The 26,087-nt window shown below is 43.5% G+C and overlaps 1 protein-coding gene across 5 annotated transcripts in view; it reads left to right on the top strand.

The window, feature by feature from the left end:
• Positions 1–26,087, top strand: part of COL16A1 (collagen type XVI alpha 1 chain) — a 950,832-nt gene that overhangs the window by 528,538 nt on the left and 396,207 nt on the right. For all 5 annotated transcript variants that reach the window (XM_078680648.1, XM_078680645.1, XM_078680647.1 and 2 more), the window contains exons 16-21: positions 11,654–11,716; positions 12,605–12,649; positions 14,128–14,223; positions 14,557–14,595; positions 16,172–16,216; positions 16,338–16,373. In XM_078680648.1, the coding sequence (XP_078536774.1) occupies positions 11,654–11,716; positions 12,605–12,649; positions 14,128–14,223; positions 14,557–14,595; positions 16,172–16,216; positions 16,338–16,373 (324 nt within the window). The remainder of the gene's footprint in view (positions 1–11,653; positions 11,717–12,604; positions 12,650–14,127; positions 14,224–14,556; positions 14,596–16,171; positions 16,217–16,337; positions 16,374–26,087) is intronic.

The raw sequence follows: 26,087 nt of genomic DNA, 5'->3' as shown, positions 1-26,087 counted from the left end.
TTTTAATAGAGGTCTTGCCAAATAAAACCTTAAAACTTACAACTGGATGGTGGGCTTGTTTTCACACTGCACAGGAGTGTGTTGTTTGTATGTATGTATGTATAGATGTACGTATGTATGTATATAAAGGATATTTCTATAGTGTGGAACACACCCAAAAGGCATCAGAGTGCTGATCATTGTCAATGGAAATCTTAAAGTTGGCGAGTAATAGGGGAGGAAGCTGAGTTGTGGCTGATTAATGTTGTGTGATTTAGTGTTCTTTAGAGAGGCGAATCTTAAACACTTTGCTAAATTGGAGCCACGTTGGGGTTGCCCTGATGGATACAGGGATGTTGTTCGACATCCTGGGTCCATAGATGAACACGCATTTACAATGCAATGGTCTCGGCATTATTAAAGGTAGAGCTATTGGCATTGCTCATGACATTATTTTTTTTTAAATCATAAATAAATGGCATTGTCATTTACATTGCCAATAGCTTAATCGTTAAATAAATGGCAATGTCATTTACAATGCCAATAGCTTAATCGCTCTCCCGCAAGCACAGCCAGGGGGCAGGGGAGCAAGCACAGCCAGGGGGCAGGGTTCTCTTTGTTTGTAAGTGTAAACAGAGAGATGTTACACCTTCTCCCACATTCAGCACTTGACTCTCCCCTCTGCCCCTCTGCCCCCCACACCACCCTCGCCCCTTTATGGATCAGAGCCCGCCCGCCCAGGGGACCCCAGTCTATCATGATGTAGGAAGAGTAGCACCGCCTAGGATTCAGCGCATGTGCGTCAGATATAAATTGAATGCACACTGGAGCCTACAGTTCATGCTGAGGTCACAGCCTAGGGCCCCGCGGGAGCCTGGCAGGGACAAGCACGGGCTGCAGAGACACGCTGCGGGCTGCTTTACCGCAAGAGAGCCGGTTAGAACCGTGATCGAACCCAACATCTCTAACCCTGGCGGGGTCTCCATGGCAACGCTTCCTGTTTTATGCTCTAGTCCTGAAACAAAGTTTGTAACAAGAAGACGCATGCAATAGTTTCCGCGTCCCTTTCCGCCCCCTTGGAAGTCGTTCTGCAGAAGAAGAAAAAAGCATAAAAGCGTGTTTCTAAAGAACAAAGGAAGGGTGGAAGGTGCAGGTTACACAGCGAAATACGGAGTCCCACCCGAGTTGAATCTGCACCTGTAGACATGCGTGTGATCTTAGGCAACTCAGTGTACCTCCGTGCAGCAGGTCTACAGTATCTGAAAATATTAGGAGCGATTTGAAACGGGCAACACACCTTGTAAGACACTATAAACCCGAAGCGAAACATCGCATCGGATAAAAGCATGCAGTGTCTGAGGGAGCCCTCTGTCCTGAAGGAGCTCACACAGATGTACACGGAGAGTCAAGGCGCTGTAACAAAGCCCGGAACGCAGCACAGAATTGCTTGAAAAGTTTAGAATCTGGATTTGTGGCAGGTGAGAGGAGGCAGACATAGAGTACTTTGAATGAAGATTCTGAAAATTTCATTTTGTCACACATAGTAGTATTGTACCTCAAAACAGCTCAGATAAGAGAGACACATCAGTTTAGATGTTATGCCCATTTATTTGTTGGCCCCTCTCTAGAGCTTGCCGAGAATTATGTCGTTTTGATGGAAACCAACTGGTCAAAATAGCCATATTCCTTTTAATAAAATATACAATGTTTTGCTCAAACAAATTACTTTACAACCAAGGAAGATGTACGCATTCACCTCAACATATGTATCAGTGTGTTCTCTCGGAGCTGCCACGTCCAGAAAGTGCTTTAACGCATCTTCCATCCCCGTTTAGCTCCATGCAAAATAAACAACGTAAATCATTTACTTTACTCCTGTAGCAGCTAAAAGCCGCAAAGTGTACATCGGTCTCTAAAAATCACCAAAACAATCCTTTGCAGCCCGCAAGTAGGTCAAAGCAAACTGCCTAACTGTCGATGTAGAACCAGATTACATGGGCTGTAATCCAGGCGATGCCCTGTGTGATCCTGGGCAAATAGCTTTATCACTGTGAGCTTTAGCTCCAACGTACGCAAAACAGATAGTCGAAGCAGGTTGCATCACTAGTATTTCGCGCTTTCTATACCTCAGGTGCATTGCCCAGGTTACGTTACCTTTCGGGACGGAGCCGGTGCCCGGTAGCTGGAGGCAGGCGAGCAGCAGCAGGGCCCACACCACCCGGTCCATGCTGCCAGCACAGGGGTGAGTCAAGCACAGGTAGCGGCAAGCCTTCCTCGCTCAATGCCAGGCCGAGTGGGGCTCAGATTTCAGACATCAGTCAGACCTCATCCCTCCGGAAGCGGTTCAGCCTGACTATATGCAATCGGCTCTAAAAATCTTCAAACACTCGTGAGGAATCTCCCAATCCGCCGGTTAGGGTCGAGTTAACCCTTTGTAGTTCCCATCAGTCGGAGCTGGGCAGACGATGGGGGTTCCGGACACACTGAACCCTAAACAATCACCCGCGAGGCGCCGAGAGGACGTGCCCTCGAGGCACCGCGCGCTAAGTGTAAGCCGGGCTCTTTAAGTGTGAGCGCACATTCCAGGCAGATGTGGCTGCAGGTAGCCGGTGGCCTCCGTGGGCGCGGTGACCCCGATGCACGCGTGTCCCTTCAAGCAGCGCGAGGCGAACAGACGAGGAAGAGACAAAAGAGACATCCAGCATTTCTGAAACTAAGAGCAACATTCCTTCCACCCCGATCGCTGACCTGGCAAGAAATCTGGAACAATCAGAGAGGGGGCTGGGGGACTGTGGGGCAGCATAAGAGATAGAGAGCATCAAACAGGGGTGCAGGAGCACTAAAAACGGCATAAACGGGGGCAGAGGCAGAGGCTCGATGCTCACCTTCACTGCGGTGAAAAAAAATGGCGGGCGCAAGCTTTCGGATTTTTCGGAATCGGGGGCGTGGTTTTGTGGTTCTGAGTGACAGACAACGTCACTGTCTAAAGAACAGCAAAACTTACGCCCCAAAATCCGAAAAAGACAGGGCTAAATCGGAGTGACGGCTCTCTCCTCCAACGGCTGGCCTCCGTTTAGGAAGCCAGCCAATGGAGGAGAGACAAAAAGAGAGGCGGGATAAAGCAGCCACTCTAAGAATCAATAATTCTCCGGCCAAGCCTACGGTCCCTCGACCTAAAAAGGCTTGTTGCCCTGTTTTTGTCTTTTTTACTCTTTTTAGTCAGCAGTCAGATGGTGTCCTGGCTGTAAGTGTGCTGAGAACCACCAGAGATGGTGATCTTGTCTGCAAGAAAAGTGGGGGTGCTGGCAGTGATGGCTTTGTAAGTGATGCAGATGGTTTTGAAGATGAGGCGGGCCGGCAAGGGAAGTGGAGTTCCGTCAGGGTGGGATTGATGTTGATCATATTTTCGACATGAGACATGAGACGTGCTGGATGCCAGGTTGGAGTCTGGTTGGCCATGGAGTAGGGCATTGCCACTACCCTATGCGAGGGTAAAACATCTTGAACACAAATTCGGATGTCGCTTTTTGAAAAACAATTGTTTAACTTTCTTTAGCAGAGAGAGCTGGTAAAAGGCCGTCTTTGCTTGTTTGGCGATGTGTTGCTCCTTTTCTAAATTGTCGGTTGCCATCTTCACTCCAAATGTAAATCTGCCAACATAAATAGGATTTACTCCCAGTTCCTCAATAACTCCAAGCACCCAGTGGATGGCATGCCAATTGAGGAACACCTGGTACTAATTTTACCTCCACCTATCCTGAACTAGTCAGGTGATCTCTTCCTTTATCCCAAAGAGCCCTTTTCTCTCATAATAAGATGGAACTTTTTTTCCTTACCAATACTAAGTCTTCTCTTCCCACTGTGCCACTCCCTCTGACTCGACTCTTTACACAAAAAAGTTAGCCTCTGAAAGTTGCTTTTTGTGTGCCCATTATGGTTTGCATGACCGGTGTGAAAGCTCTGATTTGTGGAAATAGCAATAATCTGGAATTTCAGGGGGCTTTATGTTGTATTTCATAATCGTAAATGCACTTTAACTGTGAACTTCAGAAGCTTCTAAAGCATATAATAAGATGTTATGAACAAAACTATCCATGACTTCATTATAACTGTAAATTTTGTCAAGGACTTTCTGTTATTTTTAATATACATCACATCAACATTTTATGAAAGCAACTCACTACACAGGCAGGCCAATATATGGTTTAGATGAAGTATCTGGACTGCAGCCAGGCCCTGTGCCCAACCCTCCAGAGGTGGCCAATCTCCGTTGTACATAGTCTTTGGCTTGCACATCAGGGTTGCTGCACGCCATGCTTACAACCCTCCATGTACAAGGTTTGGCCGAATTCTCTGCAAGAGTTCAACTCCAGTTTTGCATGGCTGAAGCAGTGCACAGTGAAGGTTGCAATTGGCCAGGCCCTGTGTGCAACCCTCATAAGCACTCAATCCCTTGTGTACACAGCTCATTCACAGATCTTGAGACTCCATGAAGCTCCCCTTTGCCCAGAGAGGGTCCATGATCCACAAATCCTGCAACACAGTGCAGGTTTCGAAAATTAATACTCAAAGGATTTGCAAATCCAATAAAAAATAAAGGAACACCAATGGATGAGGGAAGTTTTTTTCAAAATCGTGCAATGCTGACTAGCGAATCCAGCTACTTTAGTTGTAATTCTGCCATGCTCTGATTGGCTAACCCTTGCAGAAAAAAATCTATTGCTCCCCATAATCCAATGTGGTGCACTAATCACCACATTTGGGAAAAGTAAAAGAAAAATAGAGCATCATGGGCAAGGTGAGTATACCTTGACCCCTAAGACTAGGAGGGGCGCTTGGAGGGAACCTCCAGCATTTAAAATACATTTAAAAAGTGATTTATTTTGTGGGATTCAAGGACCAAGACCGAACTTGCAGATCCTGACCCTTCCAGGACACCGCAGAGCCTTCTATGAGAAAAAGTAAAAAGAAAACAGTGTAGCACTCCTGTGCTTACACAACAAATGACTGTGCACAGCAGACCTTTGGAAAGAGTGGAGGCCCTGCAGCACCCCTGCTGTGCACACTCAAAATCCATGTGCAGCAGGGGTTGACCACCATTGGGACCTTTGCCAAGCCCTGTGGCAAGCCTTACACATGACAAAAGGCTATATGCAATAGGGGCTGAGAGCACACGGGGGGTTGGTGCAGGGCCAGCAGTGCTAAGTGGGCTGTGGCTCCTGTGGCTTTTTTCGGGTAGAGCCTAGCGAAGGCAAAGCCTTACTCAAACCCCCACCATGCTATGCTGATGACATCACTGATAACATCTCAGATGACACCATTGATGACAACAGAGGATCTGGTTGTGGCACAACTTTTAGTTCGCTGAGCAAACTAGGAGGAATTTCAGTGTTTTTTCAGTTTAAAAAGTTATATTTTAACTGACATTTTCACCTAATTATAATGTCACTTTAACTTTTGTTTTTTCAGAGAATTTCTGAGGCTTTTTTAAATGTAAAGTAAGATATTATTAGAATACCTAACTATTATGTCACCATAACCTTTGTTTTTTCAGGGAATATATATATATATATATATATATATATATATATATATATATATATATATATATTTCATCTTCACTAATAGTGACTGTAGTCATGGTATGAGAGGGAGCAAAAAGAGAGTGAGTGGGTAATCAAAGTAATTTCTAAAGCTTATTTAAGCTGTTCTTGGAAATGTTGTTTATCATGCAGTACCTGGAATCCCTCAAGTTTCCAGCCTTGCAAGATGACATGTAAATTAAATGGTTTTTATGTTTCAATTGGATCCTTATTCATACAGTTTGAATGGTTTTTAAATCAGTGCACTCAAACAACCATGACAGAATGCAGCACACTACAAAATCTATGCACATAGCATCTGCAGCACTTGTCACACTGTCAGCCCATCCTTCAGATCATGGCGTAATCGTCAACACACTGTGACTAATGAATCTTTAACACATGCCGTTGACTGGCACACATAACTAGTGTTTTCAAATAGCATGCCCTATTTGGATCTTAGCTGAATTTTAACTGGCCTTTACCCAGGCCATATTGTCAGGCTCCGTTTCCTATACTCCTCGGGCCGTGAAGAAAGTCCTATACCCTCACCCACACGACGACCCTGAATTCTGGGAAGAAAACACAGACCACAGAAAAGTCCCGTGAGCACGGGAAAGGAAGGGAACAGCGGGGAAGGAGATCCGAAATGACAAAGACAGATGTTTAGAACAACCCCCCCCTTTGTCTTTTACACAGATAGACCTAGCTCTATTCCTTTATTCTCACATGAGTGTAGTTCTATCCCCCTACCTGAAAGGAAAAGTATAAGGTCTTTAAATACAGGAGCACAGGCACAGGGGAATACCAGGGGCTGCCACCAGCTAGAAGAAAACAAGGAACAACACACTATGAACCTGTATTTCGTTTTTTGAGAGAGATGTATGCACTAATAAACATGGCTTACATACCACAATATTTCTGTGTGCTAATCTTGGTCACAAGCTCCCTCTGATCAAGTACCCCCTGTTGAGTCTCTCCTAAACTGAAGGAAATAATGTAATAACTTTGTGCAAGCAAATCATATGAGAATACGTGAGGTTAATTCACCATACCACAGCTCCTTCCATAAACAAAAGAAAATAGTTCACATATGGAAACATGTATTAGTCTTTGTACTTCTTGATGCAACCTGCGAGAAACTCGCCCGACGATTTGAGCCCAAACCGCCAATGGAATCCAAAAGGCAAAAGAAGTAAGACTAAGTAATCGGACCAATCAATAGTCCATATCCCAATGTTGTTTGGCCTGGAATTTGCGTTTTCCTCCTGCAATGAGAAAACGAGTCTTTCTCTTCCAACAGGGGAAAACGAACGTTAACGTTGCAGAGCAGGGAATCCAAACAAACCGAAGTACTACACGCAGCCGCGTGTACTCAGAAAGCAAGCAGTTTGACACACCCTCGGTCCACTCCGAGAGAGCGCGCCAACAAGAAAACAGTGTTTGTACTCACGATTTAGCCTGCTAAGCCTTGTTTTACCGACCATACCAAAGAACACAGCAAGAATTATCGGCACCGTCTTTCCTAAGCCGCCGGTATTTAGTTCCTGCATTAGCGTAGCTCACGTCACTACGCTGCGTTACCGCTAAGGATCTTGGTAACGTAGTCTTTGGGTTTTGTGGGCTGTTATATACCACGCATCTCGCGTACAGCGGCACCACCTTGCGCTGATCCTGACACATAATACCTTCCCATAATCTGTCTATACCGCATAATCTATCTTCCCATCCTTCAGTAGGCATGTACACCTCATCCACACACCCTCACATAGGAGCCCGGAACAAACTCCTGAACAGAATAATTCATCAGTGTCAGGCTCTTCTTGTTCATCGAAGCTGTAAGGACCACTAAACAGTATGAAAGTTGAAACTGCTTGCGGTCCCTACTAACTAGAAGCTGGGTCCTGAGTTTGTGATGAAAAGTAAGCCTACCAAAGTCTCCTTGACTCTCCTGGGTTACTTGGTTGAAATGTCAAGGTAAAGTTCATGTTCATGAGCGTTGGTGTAAAAGTTGAGTCAGATACAGTATAACACAAAGACTACAATAACAGCATAGAGGAATGTCCTCTTCACAACACAAGGGGTTACAACGACATGCGTTAAGTAAAATGGCTTTGGACTTTAAAGTCCAATTCTTTACCTACTGTTGCGGGGACTGGATTTGGAAGAGTAAATTATTCTATTCCAAAGTCCAGCACCCCCCTAAGGCAAGTCATTGTAATGACTTGTGTTGTAAATGGAATGCGCGGTACAGACGCATTTGTTGTTCTGCCTGCGTTGTTAATAAACGCATTGGAAAGGAAAGCATAGTTGTGTCGTACAACTACCTTGCACTGATCAAACAAAAACATATGAACATGTAGAGAAAACGGGCTGATAAGTGGCACAGCAATTAAGACAGAAGGAAGTAAATGCTACATACCAATAATCTGAGACGAAAAAAAGCTGATCACTGACAAATCCTTAAACGGATACCAATACTTTTGCCTCATTTTTTAGAAGTCTATACCGCTACAACCACACTGAATTGCACAAACAAAAACAAAACAAAAAATGACCCCAACCCCGTGGGCATTGGGGTAATTCGTTTATTGTTTTTCAGTAACAAAATCCCATTTTGGGAGTTTGTTTTGAAAAACTAAAAGTTTGTAAAAGTTAGGTGTATGGCTGGGAAAACTGATGACAGGCATCCATCAACATTTTTACATCTTGACAGGAACTGCCGTGACAGTGGTGCCTGTCAAGGTACAGGGATCACCGCTGGGGCAGACGTGAGCTCTAAATTTGGCTGATGGTAGGTTATCCGGGTGGTGGACGTAATGTACTCCCCCATCCTAAAGGGCAGATTACCACCTGCCAAACTCTAGTTCTGGCACTTAGTTACTATGGCCATATACAGTATGATAACGGAAAAGACTGCTGCTGATGATGTATTTCCCATGGAATTTTATAAACATAATGAAGTCTTAATCTTATGTAAAATGTTCGATGATGCAGGGTAACAGGGGGCTTCCCGTTGCAGTTTAAGAAAGACAAAATCTCCCAAATTCTCAAACCAAACAAAAATCCCATATAATGTGCTAGCTTTCATCCCATCTCTTTACTTAACGTTGATATGAAATTTCTAACTAAAATGTTAGCTGATCATCTGAAGAATGCTATACATTGCATAATACACACCACACAAGTGGTGTTTATCCTTCACAGATCGTCTACCACTCACTTGAAGATCCTATGCATTATTTTTTGGCATGACGGAGACGATGCAAGCGAAAAAATGCCCATAACACTTGATGAAGAGAAGGCTTTCAATAGAGTGGAATGGACTTCCTTTTTCCATGTAATGAAAAAGATGGGAATAGGGACGAGTTTAACAGGTGAAATGGCTACATCTAGACCCCAAAGCAATGGTCAATTGGAATGGCTTCTTGTCAGCACCATACCATACACTCGCGACACAAAGTAGGGATACCTCCATTTCCCCACTGCTATTTTTTTCCGCAAAGAGCCCTTAGCCAAAGTAGCCCATAAAAAGAGATATTAAATACATGAATATATATGCCAGATGGTGAACAAAGAATACTCTTAAATGCAAATAGCTGTCTAGTTGCACTGTTGCAACGTCATACCTCCATTAGAGCTCTAACCTCCTTGATTTCAAAATTCTCGAGTTTCTCTGGACATGAGATAAAGTAGGAAAAATGTAACACCCTATCATTAACAGGAGGCACTGCAAAGGCATCGTAAGGTGACTCCCCATTCCAATGTATGGCAACAAACCTTAGCTACCTGGGTAGCCGGATTAATAGAGGACTGAAAAACATGATGATGGACAACCTATCTACAGCTTGGATGAATTGTCAACCGATAGCCAGAGATGGTCCGGCTTGCACTTCCCCCAGTCTGGAAGAGTGGAAATAGCAAAACTGATTTTTGCTCCAAATTGTAACTATGTCTTTGCAATGATCTTCCTAGCAATAGTTCCAGACATGCTGCATCGGTTCAATGCAGCTATTAAAAACGTTATCTGGAACGTATCTAAGCCAACTCTTAATGTCACTAAACTACATGTATCAATGGAATGTGTCGAACCCAGTCTCTCTTGCATCGAAACGTACTGTGTGATTTACCCGGCGGATTAAGTAAAATATATGCTTCCTACTCACACAGGTTCCCATATGGATATGTGTGGAAAAAGCACATCTGCAATTTGATAAAAATCTTGTGCCACTGTACGCTGCTAAATAAACTCCATGTCCTCGCCAAATCGAAGCCCATTGTTAATTCTTTGATACATGTACAGAGAAGGGCTCATTTCTACTTCGGGATGAACAGTAAGTTACACGGCCATGCACCACTCTGCTATAATGGGTAAATGACTATAGCTTAATTCAAGTGTAGAAGCGATTGATGACGTAAGGCCTGATAAAGAGCTTGGTGGGTGACTGTTATCCCGTCTGCTGATATATAAATCCCAACATATCCTATGGGATTTATATTTTGACGGATGGGATATCCGTTACGGTTGTGACAGAGTAGCAAGTCCGCCAATATCTAAATCAGGCCCTTTCTATCAGAAAAAACTTACAAAATGTTTGCAGATTTCTGAATCTACTACCAATTAGGGCACTGTTTAGGGATCAAACTGGACTTTACCAATATACAAATCAACAACTCCCCGATTTTTGCATTTCCAGACCCTAAATGTATGGATATTCAAGAGCTGATATCTGGCCTGTGTAGGCTTCCAATTGAGCATAAGTTTCATGACCACATTTTGCATCATTATTGGAGACACAGGCTACAACTAGAGATCCCCCAAGAGGATCGGGATGATATATTTATTTATCACGACAAAGGGCTTAGGGAGGCTAGGCTGAGGCTGGGGCACTTTAAGATGCCATTGGTCTCCTCAACAGATATTTTCAGCAAAAATATCAACATCATATCTTTGTTGGAGTTGTTCATCCCCTGAAAGCAGCATAGTGAAGATTCACTGGGAATACCCGGTACAAGCCCTTTATTGGGAACAAATCTGGGACAAGATAAGGACAGAAACATGCACAGATGGAGGGATTGATGCAAGAATAGACTTACTCCACAACACAACCACACTCCCTGCAGTCACTTCTCAATGCTGTAAATGGTTATCCACTTCCTTTACCATGGCCAATCTGGGAATTGTACTACAGTTTGACACATGGTTAACAGACATGAATAAAATGGCAATGTATGAAAAGATGTTTTATACACTCAATGATCAACTTGAGAGATATGAAGCTATCTGGTGTGTTCTTCTACATATCTGACTCACTAAGGTGTAGTTGTGAGCAAACAGTGAGACAAAAGGTAACACTTTGTTCTAATGACGGTGGCAATGAACTGTATTATTTAGAATTGATACGAATACTTCAGTCATAGCAACAGGCTAAAATTCATATTTGCCTGTGATTATTGGATGTGTAAAAGAACACTGTCCAGTGGATGTATGACAGTACAACGCATGCTTTTACTACGCATGCTGTTACAACACAGGTGCTGGATAGTGAATAGTTTAATTTACTATTCCAACTCCAGTCCCCGTGGATAGTAGGGAAGGTGTTGGATAGTAAATTAAATCTATTCCCTATCCTAGAGCGCCCCCCAGCGCAATGCGTTGTAATGACATGCGTTGTAATAGTTGCGTCGTAAAGGCACTGCGTAGTAAAAGTTGCGTTGTAAAGGATGTTTCCCCTGTCCAGTCAATGTTGGAAGGAAGTGTATGGCTTTCCTGCTGTTCAATGGTCATGTTATTGATTGACCCACTGCATAATACATATACAATATCGGCAATGTGCACGGCTTGCTGGGTTAATGTAACCTTTAGTTTTTGGAAAGTCAAATATGGCGTGTAACAAAGACAGACTCAGGGATGAGGTAATAAGCCAATCCCTTTTACGTATAAATCTTGCACAGTGGGGGATGAGAAACATATATCAGTAGTTCATGTGACAATTTCTTTTTGTTATTTCCTGTGTACATTGGCCGAAGGGTGAGGATCAGCCTGCATTATTGCATTCCCAATATTTACTCGTTATTTTCTTTTTTCATAGGGGCAGAAAGGCGAAAAGGGTGATTGGGGTCTGAAAGGAGAATCTGGTTACCCAGGACGAGATGTAAGGACCACCATCATCAGAGCAGTGATAAACCATTAGAGCTTTGAGAATGCAGTCTCCTTCCTTTGAATGCTTCTATACCAGAGACCGGCAGCCTTTTGTCTGTTTCTTTAAGGATCCAAGAACAACAACGGCCAAATGGTCTTGGCACCAGGGAGATGTACTGGCTCTGTTTCTCTTGCTTTCTCAGTCTTATGGGCAGGTAGATGTCTCCCCTGGGCCCGACTTAGAGTGGTATTACATATCTTAGGCTAAATCTATAGTCATATTTGCGTGTTGTGTTCTGGAATGATAACTTATGTGGGAGCAGCATTATTGATGCCTGTGTGGAGGGCATTAACACAACCTCTTTTACTGATTAAACTACCATACTCTTGCAATAATGTTGGATGTAAACAGTGATGCAGACGTCTATCAAGGTAGTATTTTGAGTTATAGAGGACAATTAAACCTTCTTCACTCTGCCTCCTTTCCAAATATACTTATTCCCACTGTCCCTCTTTCGTAAGTATGCTCTCACATTCACTCCCTCCTTTCATTTTCTCTCATCACTTTGTTGTTCTTTCTAAGTAGAGAGGACATCTTTCTTCCTTTTTTTCTGTTCTCTCTCCAGACTTTTTCCAATCTTTCTTCTTCTCCACTCTCAGCTGGTCCCAGAGATAGTTTGAGTCATCCTGGCTGTCTGACAGACATGAATGTCATGTTTGGTGTGAAAAGAGGTCGTCCTTGAAACATAGCTGCCTTTCTCTGCCCCCCAGGGAAGCTGCCCTCTTATTTCCAGAACCTGCTCTATTCTAAAGCAAGCTTGCCAGTTTCAGTGAACTGACTCAGCAATGAACGAATTTCAGTGACACCTCTTTCCTTCGGTCTCTTTCTTTCTCTCACCAGGGAAGACCAGGAGAGATCTGCATCGTGGGTCCAAAAGGACAGAAGGCAAGTACCGTGTGGGTGGGTGGGAGTCTGTAACCAGGGTGATTCTCCAGGGTTAATTGAAGCAACTGTCGGCTTCTGCATGGTACATTTACATTCAGTGCTGTGGGGTTGGATATCTCGTCTGCAGGCGATAGATAGTACATGTTTGTGTGGTAGGCGCCTATCATCACAGTGTGATAATGCAAATATTCATGCGTTGTGTTTGAAAACGAACTGGCCAAGTGGCCATCTTGCACTGTACATCTTTTTATTGTATTGTGCCTTTTAATTTTGTGAGACAACAGCAAATAGAATCCGATCAGTAACCTATTGATTCAAGGAGTAATGAAGCAGCATTATCTGTAATATAAACACACGATGATGTCAAAAGGGGAGGCAGAGCCATATCGAAATCAGCTAATTTAACAAGCAAGCAAGCTATTTTAAGTTTCAATACAATTAAGAAGACAATAGCAAATCAATCTGAATCATAAAGATACCTATAATTTAAACAGATGAAGATGTCAAAAGAGAACACCAAGCTGCTGATAATGACCTATTTTACCTTCCATTCTAATTAACTAGTGATAATAACATTTGAGACACAAAGAAACGATGGAAAGCAGGAAATGAGGGGAAATTACAAAAAATACCTGTACAGAAAGGAAAATAGAAATGGAACAAGAATAGAATAAGGAAAATATAAATCAACCAAGGAACAGAAATAAAGAGTAAAGAAAGAGTAAGCTCCGAAGGAAGAAAGAACGTAAGGAAGATAAAGAATGGAAGTGGGGTATCACATAATTCAAGAAAGCAAGAAAAAAGAAAGAAGGGAAAAAGAGAACTAATAAAGAAAATAAAAATGTTAAATCATTAAAGAGAAGAAAATATATGAAAAGGGTGAGGAAAATGAAACAAAACCAATAGAAAATTAAAAAAAGAAGGAAGAGCGCAGAGTAAGAGAAGCAGAAGAAAGTTACATGTACTGCAACCATGCATGCTGGTCGTTGACACCCTAACGTTGTATGCATAAAAAGCTAGAGATGTTTACTCGGTCAGTTGTTTTTTACCAATGTGATAGAGAAATGCGGTTTCTTCCCATTCACTGGATTGGGTGCGGTTACAACTTTAATTGCTTTTCAAGTGTTTTCTTGGCTTGAGTTAGGGGCCTGCATAGAAGTACCGAACAGGGAAGTCCGAGGCAGTGCTGGAAGCTCAGCATACTTTCCTAGGTATGTACACTAGGTACTTTGTAGAGCTATAGGTGACCGAAGCACACTCGCCCATCCTTGGCGCTCACCTTTGAGCCATTGCTGTATCCTGCAGACTGCAAGTAGTCAGTGGCACAGGTTTCCTTGCCTTTAGTGCTGAATAGAGCTCGAAACAGGGCATGTCATCACATGAACATCGATAGCAATGTAAAAGGCACTAAAACTGGAAGCGGACTTTTCCGCATGCTATGGCACAGCAACTTTAATGCCACAATTTGTCTCTTTCAGGGAGACCCCGGCCACGTTGGACCTGAGGGGCTTGCGGGAGAACCTGGCAAACCTGGAATCCCTGGATTACCTGGTGTTGGATTTCCTGGAAAACCGGTGAGTTCATGTGTTCCAAGGTTAACTCAAGAGGAAGCCCATGCACCCTGTCATTAGCCAGACTACACTGGCCTGTCATGTCTATCATAAACGCCTATTAGAGGCAGCTTTCTTCTAAAGCCGCAAATTCATTTCCTCCATAAAACACCACTGTTGCCTGTTTTTGGGGACAGCACGCATGCTCCATTTTTCAGATGCTTAGCTAGTACTATATATAGTGCATGCCTTTGTGAAGGCCATGCCCAAGTACTTCTGAATATCATTGTTCTTTTATTGTGTCTATTCTAAAAGAGGGCTTGTTACAAAACTGAACTTTTTGAATTTCCTTTTCAGGGCAGCCCAGGCGGGCCACCTGGCCCTCCAGGAGAAGATGTAAGTGGCCACCTGTGAAGAAAGTTCTCTCCCATTCTAGAGAGGAGACCATGGTTCCGTGTGATACTTTTACTGTCCCGGTAGCCTTTAGTCTATCTGCTGGGAAGAAGTGAGCAAGGCTTGGCTAGTCATTTTCCTAGAGAGCCTTTGTCTTTGTGCAGTGCCAGCAAATACAGTGCTGGCATGGAGGTTTGGGCAATAAGGGATCAATGCACTCCAGTCTTTGTTCCAAGACCCTTTTGCTTCTGTGTGGCTGTAGACTGGGTGGGTTCTTCTGTGGATTTGTTGCGTCCATTCATTGAATCATGGATTCATATGATTACATGGGATTGTGAGAAACGGGGATGTGAGTTAGGTAGGCCTTGGGTCAGTAAACACTATTTGGGTTTCTCTGTGGTGGTTCTGTGTGCAGAGGGCTTCAGCCAAGGTGGTCTATTCTTTGCTCCGGAGATCCTTTGAGCTCTGTGCAGTGGCCACAGTATCGCTGGAGTCAGTGTCCATTGGTTCTTCAAGGTACCCTTTGGCAGCTGTGCGGTGGGGAAGGGTTTGGGGCTGCTAGCCTTGGTGGTCGCTTCCCTGTTTCAAAGATCGTTCGGATTCTCTGGTTTAAACCTCAGATTATGCATTGTAAAGACAATTGCAGAAAGTAAGGAAGATTTCATCCAGAGCAAGGAGGAACATACAGTTCTTGGTGTCAGTAATGTAGGGGATTTCTCATGTTATTTAATTATAACAAAGAAATTAACTTCATTGTAACAAATGGTTTAAATCCTTTGAGCTCTTTGCTCCCGACCTGCCATATTTAGAGAATGCTACCCAACACATGGGCTATTTCGCCTGAAGCTGTACCCACCTTCATGGTGACACAGTGGGCCTGATGGACCGTTTGTGAGATGGGCCCTTAAAGAGGATGTCCACCTTTAAGATTCATAGAATTAATATACTCCAAAATGCTGGGAGCATACTCCTACTACATGAGGTAGCTTGCAGGATTTATTTTACAGGGCCTCCATGATTTACATTATGCTCCCAGACACGAAAGATGCCACTGTACATGGCATCAGATATGCTGGTCCAAGTTGGGTGGCTCCTCGATTTCCATTGGCTACTGATGACAAGTTTTTCCAAAGACAATACCAATGAGAAAACTGTATACGCTCAACAATGCAATACAACAGAGAGGTAGGTGGATCGCACATTTGTCAATTTTGGTGGCTGTCTTGTTGCCACCCACTTTGTAGGTGGCTCTGCAACAGGATGCGCCAGTGTCTGTGACATGCTGCAGTAGTCTTGAGTGCAAAGAGAATCAGGATCTCTTCACTCTCTCACGATATGCAGAATGGCGAGTGTGATATGGGGACATATTCCCTCCTCTGTCTAGGCATTCGCAGTGCTATCCCATCAATGAAAGAATCTGCCAAGTTCTCTTTGAGCAAGAGTTTGCAAAATTTGGTTTTGAGCACAGTATAGATAACAAAAACAGTAGTGCATACTGCTGCTTCACTATCCCAAGCACATTTATTTTTCTCGCTGTTCTCTTTTTATTTTTTTACTTGAATATGTGCTTCCTTCCTAGGGTGTTCCAGGGCCACCTGGACAAGAGGGTCCCACTGGGAAACCTGTAAGTACTTAATCGAATAATATTAAAATTCCTTCTCAGCATCTGATCAATTTATACTCCAGGTGTTCTGTTTTTTAACTTGTAACAATGACCCGTGGTGATTTATTTTAAATTTTTTTAGGGAAAACCAGGATTTTCTGGCTCAAAGGGAGAAAAGGTAAGATGTTCTTTTACATTTTATTTTTGTTGGTTTAGTCGAAGAAAACAGGCATATGCAGTGCAAAAAAATAGGACATTCCATGTCTACGGAGGTGTAGTACATTCAAGCTTAATTATTACTAATACCCTTGGCCATTTTTCCAACTGGTGTTCAAGGAGTACTGACATCTATACATTCCTTTCCATCTATCAAAGATAAGTCACTTCATAGTATGTGGTATGTCATATTTGGTTTAATGCTCCCAAATGTCACAGTCAGTTTGATTTCCTTCACTTCCTCAGTCCCATTTCTGCTCATCATCAGCCTATAAGACTTTTCTATTCTTAGTGCCTCTCATTCTACTTCTGAGATACCAGCACTGACCTCAACAGGGCCTCTACCTTTGCAAGATTACATAAAAATATTTTTCTTTAATAATGTAATAACTGAGGTTCTTGTATATCATCTCTGGTGCCAAGTTTGGTAACAACAGGATCTTTTGTCCTCTCTTCCTTTTGACGCATTCCTTCTGACACATTCTAAGATCCTCTCATTGTTTCTGTCTTTCTTGAAGCCTAAAATGATGTAATCTCTTTGATGTTCTTTCTCCTGGAGATTGTTATCTGGAGGCACCTGAGTGACCAATGGGTCATCTTCCAGGTCACTCTCTCTGAGGTCATACGCAGCGGGAGCATAAAAACATTCACTTATTTTGGCTTATCGCTAGCAAGCCCCCATTTGATCAAGTTTTAGGGGCATGGTTTCTCCTCTTTATTTTCCTATCTCATTGACTCTCCCTCTCATATTACTCAGGTTTCCTGACTCTGATTGACTCCTCTTCCTCACAGTGGCTTTTTGACACTTTGACACATTCTTCCTTCTGTTGCTTTCGCTTTACTCTGTAGTTCCCCTTTGTTGCCCATCCTCTTAATTGCTGGCTGCTCTTGTAAGATTCTTGAAACCTCTTATCTTCTGCTGGATCCTCCTCTGCAGGCACTTCAGCCCTTTCTCCCCTCTTTTAGTTTTGCTAATCTATTTATGTTTCAACTCATGTATGGCGGTGGTGAAAAATGTTGTTGCATCTTGTACCCTTGCTCTCCCAGCTATTGAGTCCTGTTTTATGCTTGATGATGTCTTACTAACTTCTCCTCTCAGCTGCTGCAACTTACTGCTTCCTGTTAACTTGGGCTAGCACTTATTTCTGATTCTAAGTCTTGCTTCCCACTGACAACCTCTCTCTCTTTAGGCATGTGAATGTCTGTTTTCCCAGTGTTGCATTAGGAGATATGCTTTGTACCTCATTTAAAAGGTACCTTCTTCTCAATCCACCACTGTATTTTAAAGGTTATTAAGGCTTACTGCTGGGTACAAATGTCCTTCATAGATTTTGGAGATCATTGATCAGTGCTGATGATCTCTGGATCTCATTTCTGGTGGCAGTGTACCTTAACACATTGCTGACACTCACTGAAAGATATTTCTAGAGAGTCTCCTTCTTTCTAACCAGCACACAGAGGGCCTGGTTCACAAAGGTAAACTTAGACGTTTGGTCTAAACTTAGACCAGACATCTAAGTTTACAACTTTGGGAATTCACAAAGGGCATTTACGAGTGCTATCTTTATGTCCGCACTCGGACAGGGGGTCATTTTGAGTTTGTTGGACTGGTCTCCTAAAAACTTGGTTAACAGGGCTCACTTTTGCCTGTCCCTCAGCAGCCCACATATAGTATTTTTACTTCATTGCCACAACAGCAGTGTATTTTGTTAAAGAAACTGATGCACTTTCGTTGACAAGGAAGTATGTACAGCAAGCAAAAATGTAATGCTGGGCCACTTTGTCATAGCAGCCTGCTTGACCAGCCTCAAAGGCTGCCGAGGCTCCGCTACTGTAAATCAAATTGTTACCACATGTTTAAATGAGATGTAGGAACTGCAGGTTAGGCTGACAGAAGAGGTGCTGATTTACATAATTCTTTCACTTTTCTAAACTCTAACTGATCTCCTGCCAAATGCAGAAATTGATAAAGTGTGAAAATCGGATTTTGAGATCAGGTTACTTGTTTCCAAAGTCACAAACTAGAGCAATAAACCACATTGTTCGTGGGTAAATCTCCATGCTTGCCTTACTGGAAGATGGTAGATAAGTACCAATGCAGCTGTACATCCAGATGCATATCCTATGTCTAGAGTGACACAAGATAGTTGCTATATATTTCTTTGGGTGTTTTGTGAGGCACCATCTGTATGCTCCTCCTCATACTCAGACATACAAAACACTAGGACCAAGAAACACTTCTTGGACAAGTCCAGCACATTGAAGAAGGAGCCAGAAAACCATTGGCGGGCCTCAATGTAGTGATTTCAATACTTTGGATTAGATGTTTTGAAATTCATTTTGATCATCAGCGTAGAAATATGCTCTAATCCTTGTACAAAGCAAACCCTATTTCAGAAGGCACTTAGAGGAAAGTTCCAGAGTCCTCTCTGTGAGTGAGCCAGGTGGATCCTAAACCCTCTTTAAGCAAGCCTTGAGGCAAAATTGTGTTTGAGCGCCATGTTAACATTAATATAGAATTGCTATTCGGTCAAAAATGTAGAATCAGCAAAAGCCAATTGCGTTCCAGCAGAAAAATCCTAATACGGTTGCCTGCCCCGTAGAAATGCAGAATATACATCTCATTATGTATATACAAAATTTGGCTGATTTGAGGAATTACGAGCAGAAATCATTTTGGTTCCTTTTTTCATTCATAAATCTAGCCAAATTCCATTTCTAACTATTGATTATTAGGCTATTTAATGAGTTTATAAGCAAGAAACATGAATGGCTGCTGCAGAAGCTCAGATATCAGACGTCGAGGGCTCGGCTTGATAAATAATAGATCCTTTGCCCAAACTATGCCAAGAAATTGAAATTATAACGTTAAATACTGGGGAGGGCAGTCATGCTGAAACAATGTGCACATCTCTGGAGATAAAAACACACACGGTGCAAGCAACGTGGAACAATTGTTGAAATCTCTGTTCAGCCTAAAGGTGTTCTCTCATTGTTCGGAAAGCTCATAGATCATTGGCTCCCACGCCATGCCTGTGGCAAATCCTCAACCTGTACTTTTGTGCAAGTTTAATTATAGGGACAGAGATGTGATGCTGCATCTTAATAGAATCAATGCAGATAATGGTTCATTCACATCAGCAGTTCAAGAAGCTAGGAATCCTTTCTGGAGGGCAAAAAACAATTGAGGTAAGAAAGCAATTAAATATTCCAATTTGTGTATGGCCATGCTAAGAATTGAACATAATGGAGAGGCGCATTTATTTACACATCCGGATGTGGCACTTCAATACATCAAAAGGCCTCTGTGTTCTAAAGATAGAAATAGACCCAGCCCTGGTGACCGAATGTCCCTTCAAGACAGAAAATGAATACTTCTAGCATGAATGTTATGACTGATATTTGATCATTTATTATTCTATTATATTTGTGTTTGGATTCAGAAACTCTTAGTTTGATATGCAACATAAATTGCAGTTCATGTTCAGTGTTTCTAGTGGTTTATTCATATGTGGTACAATTACTAAATAATTGATTAATTTGATATTTTTTTTTTATATATTATTTTATTTCTTTCTTTTGGAGTCAGTCTTGATTTTCCATGCGAGGAGTTTCCCACTCCCTTCCCCATATCCATAATTAGACAGACTACTGGCTTCCCACCTTCTTCTTATTCTTCCCTCCAAATAATTGGACAAGTCACACTTCTTTTTGGCTATTTTTTCTCTTGCTCTTTCTTGTTCTGCATTAGAAGCCGTTTCTTCATAAATCTTATATTGTTCCGAGATGTCTAACTCAAATTGACTTATTGTCTGTCTAATCTCCTTATTTCTTGTTACTGCTAGGCTAATCAGAGCGTCTCTAATAACCGCCTTATATGCGTCCGATACTACTTGGGTAGATATCTCTCCATTGGAGTTAATTTGGAAGTATTCTTCCGTTATAATTTTCAAATTATCAATAACCTGTTCATCCAAAAGAAGTGTACGGTCTACGGTCCATTTTACTACGCCCTGAAAGTGGTCCTGGCTTATTTCTATGTATACTAGTGAATGGTCGGATAAATGTGCGGGGACATGTTGTACTTTTAATACCTTTTTGCTTAGCATTTTGTCTATCAAGAAAAAATCAATTCTTGATGTGTGACCGTATTTATGAATTTTATATGTAAATCTGTTATTTTAGTTACATTTGCTTTTCCAAATGTCAACCAAACCCAAATCTTCTTTAAAGCTATTTAACCTTTCCCTCATCTTAGGTAGATTCAAAGCTCTCCATGGGGGTTGTCTATCCTTTTTGGGATCTAATAACAAGTTCTCCCAGGATAATTGGGATGGATACATTGATTAGTTGGGCATAAAAAGATTGAAGCGGAGCTGGGTCATCAGTATTTGGGCCTTAGTATCCAACAACCAGATAAAGATTACCCTCTAGTTTCAGTTTAGCAGGTGCCCATCTGCCCTTTGGGTCTACAAACTCCTCTACAATAAATATTTGTGATGGTTTTTTAACTAGTATTGCCACTCCCTTAATACAACAAGCCTGATTTGTACAAACGTAGTTTTCCACCCATTTTTGATGTTTCCAACCCACTCAGATTTTAAAAGGTGGGTTTATTGTAAAATTATAACATCACTTTTTATTATTTTTAGATATTCAAATAATTGTTGCGTCTTCTCTTCTTCACTCTGAGCCCGTTTACATTCTGCGTTATGATCTTTATTTTATTTTTGCCCTGAGGTTCAATCATCTTATTTATTTATTTATAAAGTTTTATATAGCGCAAACTTGGCCTGTTTCTTTCTCCATCGCCCTTCTTAATAATTACAGCGGTATTGTGCGTTTTGTCAGGATCTTGGCTGACCTTATATTTTGCATATTGGACAATTGTTTTTATTTTTTATTTTTTCCCTAAGGCTCCCTACCCAAAAAAAACAAAACTGTGCTCTTAAAAAGTAAACTTATATTCCTCACCCTCCCACTGGAGAACCCTCCCTTACCCTTACTAACATTTGCACAATACTAATTGCCCTATTTTGAGCTCTGTTACGTGAGGCTCTATTTTGCACTGTAAATGGCACTTATTTTTGTGTATTAATTTGTTCTAGTAATTTATCCACTTCTTTTGGTTCCCTAAAGTTGTGTATTTTGTTATTCCACATAATCCTCAATGAGGCTGGGAAGTTCTTGTGAACTGTTGCTCCTAATGACCTCAATTCTTGCATACAGTTGCCAAGCACTCACTGTCTGTCTTGTGTGGTTCTAGATATGTCAGAACGGATTTTAAAGTTATAGTCACTTTTGGAAAAGGTTCCTCAGTTTATTTAGTCTAAAAGGGTCTCTATGCACCCTTTGAATATCTATGTCCAAGATTTTCTCTTCTATTTCTGGGAGAGATTCTTTCAATAAATTCACTACAAATTTTCGTATGTTCTGTCCTTCTAAACCTTCCGGGATATTTAGTATTTGTAGGTTGTTTCTTCTTGAATTGTTTTTCAAGATTTCAATTTTTTCTTTAAGCTAATTTTCGCTTATTCTTAAGTTGTCAATTTCTCCCTGGCAGGTTTTCACCTCTTCCTTGGTTTGTTCCACTGTATTCTCCATCGCTGACTCTCGGTCCATTAAGGCATTAACCTTAGATTCCAAAGCCTCACAAGTTGCCTGGATCTTTCCTTGATTTGTTTCTGATTTAGTGAAATTCAGCTTCATTTCTTTCATTAATGACCCTAGCAAGTCCTCCGTGCCACCCTGCGAGGGTGACTCTGAACCTCTTCCTTGTCATTTTCAGGCGTAATTTGATGAGAATTAATTTCTGTCTCCAGGCTTCCCTGAACATCTAGAACCCTACTCTTCTAATACAAATATTACGCCTTTCTCTAACTAAAGAGGAGTATGATAATGCACCTGCAAAAGGAAAGAAAGAATGTACTGGCAAGGATAAACACATTTCAGTTGAGGCTTGTAGTCAGGTTATGTTAGCCAGAGGTTATCATGAATTTGAATACGTGATTATACATACACAAGTATAACTTTAGGAATACATGCAAAACGTGAATAGGAGAGGAGATGGTTACTTGTTTGAAGTGAACATTAGTTTACTCGTATATAAACCACTAATACCTATGGTGATTACATTTCATTAATACATTTAAATGCTTCACACATGTTAAGGAAGTTAAGACATACAATGAAGATAATGCCAGTTATGAGTATATAATTGAATAACTGTGACAAATCAGGGTAGAGCCTATTTACACTACTCCATACCTGAGTACTTTGTTGATATTATGCTTAAATGTCATAAATATGCAGAACTCCCAATGTTGTGGGGGAGGACTTTCACTTATATGTTTGACAAAGTATTTAGGTTTGGGATCAAATCGGACATTCTGGAATATTTTACATTGAATGAGGGGTCAGTATCCGTAGTGGAAATGGAAAGTAATTAACTTGTACATATTAGGGGTATGTATTCAGTGGCGTCACTAGGGGGTTGTGGGGGTGCGGACCGCACAGGTGAAACACCCTCACATAGGGTGACACCATCTGGTTACGCTGTGTATGTAGCACAGCTCTGCAGCCTCGCCTCTGCTCAAAGGTGAGGGAGAGTGTGTCTTCTGTGTCTATTTAAACTTATCCTCAGTGTCCCGCGCATGAATTCAAAGCACATTTCATGAGTTTATTTCAGTCACTTTGAGGAAAGCCGAGAACTGTGAGGGAGAAACCATGGGGGTGGTGGAGAAGGTGACGAGGAAAGGGTTAAAAGAGCAGCAGGAGGGGGGTGTGGGTGCAGGCGGAAGGGGAGGGATGGTGCAGGCAGAGAGGGAGATGGTGCAGGCAGAGGGTGAGATGGTGCAGGCAGAGGGTGAGATGGTGCAGGCAGAGGGTGAGATGGTGCAGGCAGAGGGGTAGATGGTGCAGGCGGAGGGGAGATGGTGCAGGCGGAGGGAGAGATGGTGCAGGCAGAGGGGAGATGGTGCAGGCAGAGGGAGAGATGGTGCAGGCAGAGGGAGAGATGGTGCAGGCAGAGGGAGAGATGGTGCAGGCGGAGGGGAGATGGTGTGGACAAAGGGAGAGATAGTGCAGGCAGAGGGGAGGTGGTGCAGGCACAGTGTGAGATGGTGCAGGCTGAGGGAGAAATGGTGCAGGCAGGGGTGAGATGGTGCAGGCAGGGGGTGAGATGGTGCAGGCAGAGGGAGAGATGGTGCAGGCAGAGGGAGGGATGGTGCAGGCGGAGGGGAGATGGTGCAGGCAGAGGGAGAGATGGTGCAGGTGGAGGGGAGATGGTGCAGGCAGAGGGAGAGATGTGCAGGCAGAGGAAGAGATGGTGCAGGCGGAGGGGAGATGGTGCAGGCGGAGGGGAGATGGTGCATGCAGAGGGAGAGATGGTGCAGGCAGAGTGGAGATGGTGCAGGCAGAGGGAGAGATGGTGCAGGCAGAGGGAGAGATGGTGCAGGCGGAGGGGAGATGGTGTGGACAAAGGGAGAGATGGTGCAGGCAGAGGGGAGATGGTGCAGGCAGAGGGAGAGATGGTGCAGGTGGAGGGGAGATGGTCTGGACAAAGGGAGAGATGGTGCAGGCAGAGGGGAGGTGGTGCAGGCTGAGGGAGAAATGGTGCAGGCAGGGGGTGAGATGGTGCAGGCAGGGGGTGAGATTGTGCAGGCAGGGGGGAGATGGTGCAGACAGAGGGAGAGATGGTGCAGGGAGATGGTGCAGGCAGAGGGAGAGATGTGCAGGCAGAGGGAGAGATGGTGCAGGCGAAGGGGAGATGGTGCAGGCAGAGGGGGAGATGGTGCAGGCGGAGGGGAGATGGTGCGGTGGAGGGGAGATGGTGCAGGCAGAGGGAGAGATGGTGCAGGCAGAGGGAGAGATGGTGCAGGCAGAGGGAGAGATGGTGCAGGCGGAGGGGAGATGGTGTGGACAAAGGGAGAGATGGTGCAGGCAGAGTGTGAGATGGTGCAGACTGAGGGAGAAATGGTGCAGGCAGGGGATGAGATGGTGCAGGCAGGGGTTGAGATGGTGCAGGCGGAGGGGAGATGGTGCAGACAGAGGGAGAGAGGGTGCAGGCAGCAGGGAGATGGTGCAGGCAGGGGGAGAGATGGTGCTGACAGAGGGAGAGATGGTGCAGGCGGAGGGGAGATGGTCCAGGCAGAGGGAGAGATGGTGCAGGCGGAAGGGAGATGGTGCAGGCAGAAGGAGAGATGTGCAGGCAGAGGGAGAGATGGTGCAGGCGGAGGGGAGATGGTGCAGACAGAGGGGGAGATGGTGCAGGCAGAGGGAGAGATGGTGCAGGCGGAGGGGAGATGGTGCAGGCAGAGGGAGAGATGGTGCGGGCAGAGGGAGAGATGGTGCAGGCGGAGGGGAGATGGTGTGGACAAAAGGAGAGATGGTGCAGGCAGACGGGAGATGGTGCAGGCAGAGGGTGAGATGGTGCAGGCTGAGGAAGAGATGGTGTAGGCAGGGGGTGAGATGGTGCAGGTGGAGGGGAGATGGTGTGGACAGAGGGAGAGATGGTGCAGGCAGAGGGTGAGTTGGTCCATCCGGTAAGTTGTGACGGGGTGATACCATGAGTTACCCACACCGGGTGACGCCAACCCTAGTGACGCCACTGTATGTATTTCTAATTGACCAGGCATTCTCAGATTGCTGCATACACAGTTGAAAACATTGGAAATTGAGCTGAAGGGGTTGAAGATGTCTTATGAAATACTTTCCTACTTATGCCTAGTACCCCTTCTAGAGTACAGGCCACCAACCAAGTCTCTCCAGTCATCTCTGTCTTGGGCTTTTCTTTCAATCTGACTCCAGGTGTAACCCATCTCCTTGCAGTCAGCCACAATTCATCGATGCCAGGAGTTTCGTGGCCTTCCTTTTTTCCTTTTCCTTTCAGGGTTTCAGGTGAAGGCTTGCTTGCTGATGTTCGATGTGGTCTTGCGGAGGGTGTGACCTATTCAGCCGCAGAATTTGTTCATGATTTCTTGATGAGCTGTGAGTTAGAAAGTCTGCTGCCTTAGGTTGTTATTGCTTACAGTGTTTTGGCAGTGGATTTGGAGGGTGTTTCTCAGACAGGTGTAGATGAAGGTCTAGACTTTGTTGGTGGTAGTCACTGTTGCCCTCCAAGTTGCTCTTTATACAGAATGACCGTTTATACATTGGTGTTAAAAAGACTATTCTTGGTTTGTAGTATTAAGTCCTTGGGGCTTTACATCTTCTTTAGCTAAATGGAAGCAGCCCTTGCTTTGCCGAGTCTTGCCTTGAAGTCGGCATCTGTGGCGCCCCACTTGTCTGCTTGTCCATGACAATGTCTTATGAGATAACTAAAGATAAAGACATTCTGATCAAAACCTGAGACACAGTAAAAAGGATTCAAGAGGCCGCATTAAGTGAGATGTTATCTGGGCAAGCAGGCCCCGGCTAGAGCATTTGGGGAGGGGACTGCCTAGGTAGGACATGCATGAATCACCAGAGCTCAGAACACTGACTTTGCAGATCTCAAGTATCATCACTGATGCAGCTCAGAATGTGATATCCTCATCAGATATTTTATAAGTATTTAAATATTACTGTGAGAAGTTATATTCTATTCGCATTCATTTTGATTGCAGTGAGGTTGCTCGTTTAGGGATAATGTTGTTCTGGCCTCGGTAGAAGATGAGATGTGTGAACTTCTCAACTC

Source organism: Lissotriton helveticus, chromosome 3_1 (genome assembly GCF_964261635.1).
Source record: "Lissotriton helveticus chromosome 3_1, aLisHel1.1, whole genome shotgun sequence".
Lineage (NCBI taxonomy): Eukaryota > Metazoa > Chordata > Amphibia > Caudata > Salamandridae > Lissotriton > Lissotriton helveticus.
The sequence above is the reverse complement of the archived record's forward strand: the minus strand, read 5'-3'. Positions and strand labels throughout refer to the sequence as shown.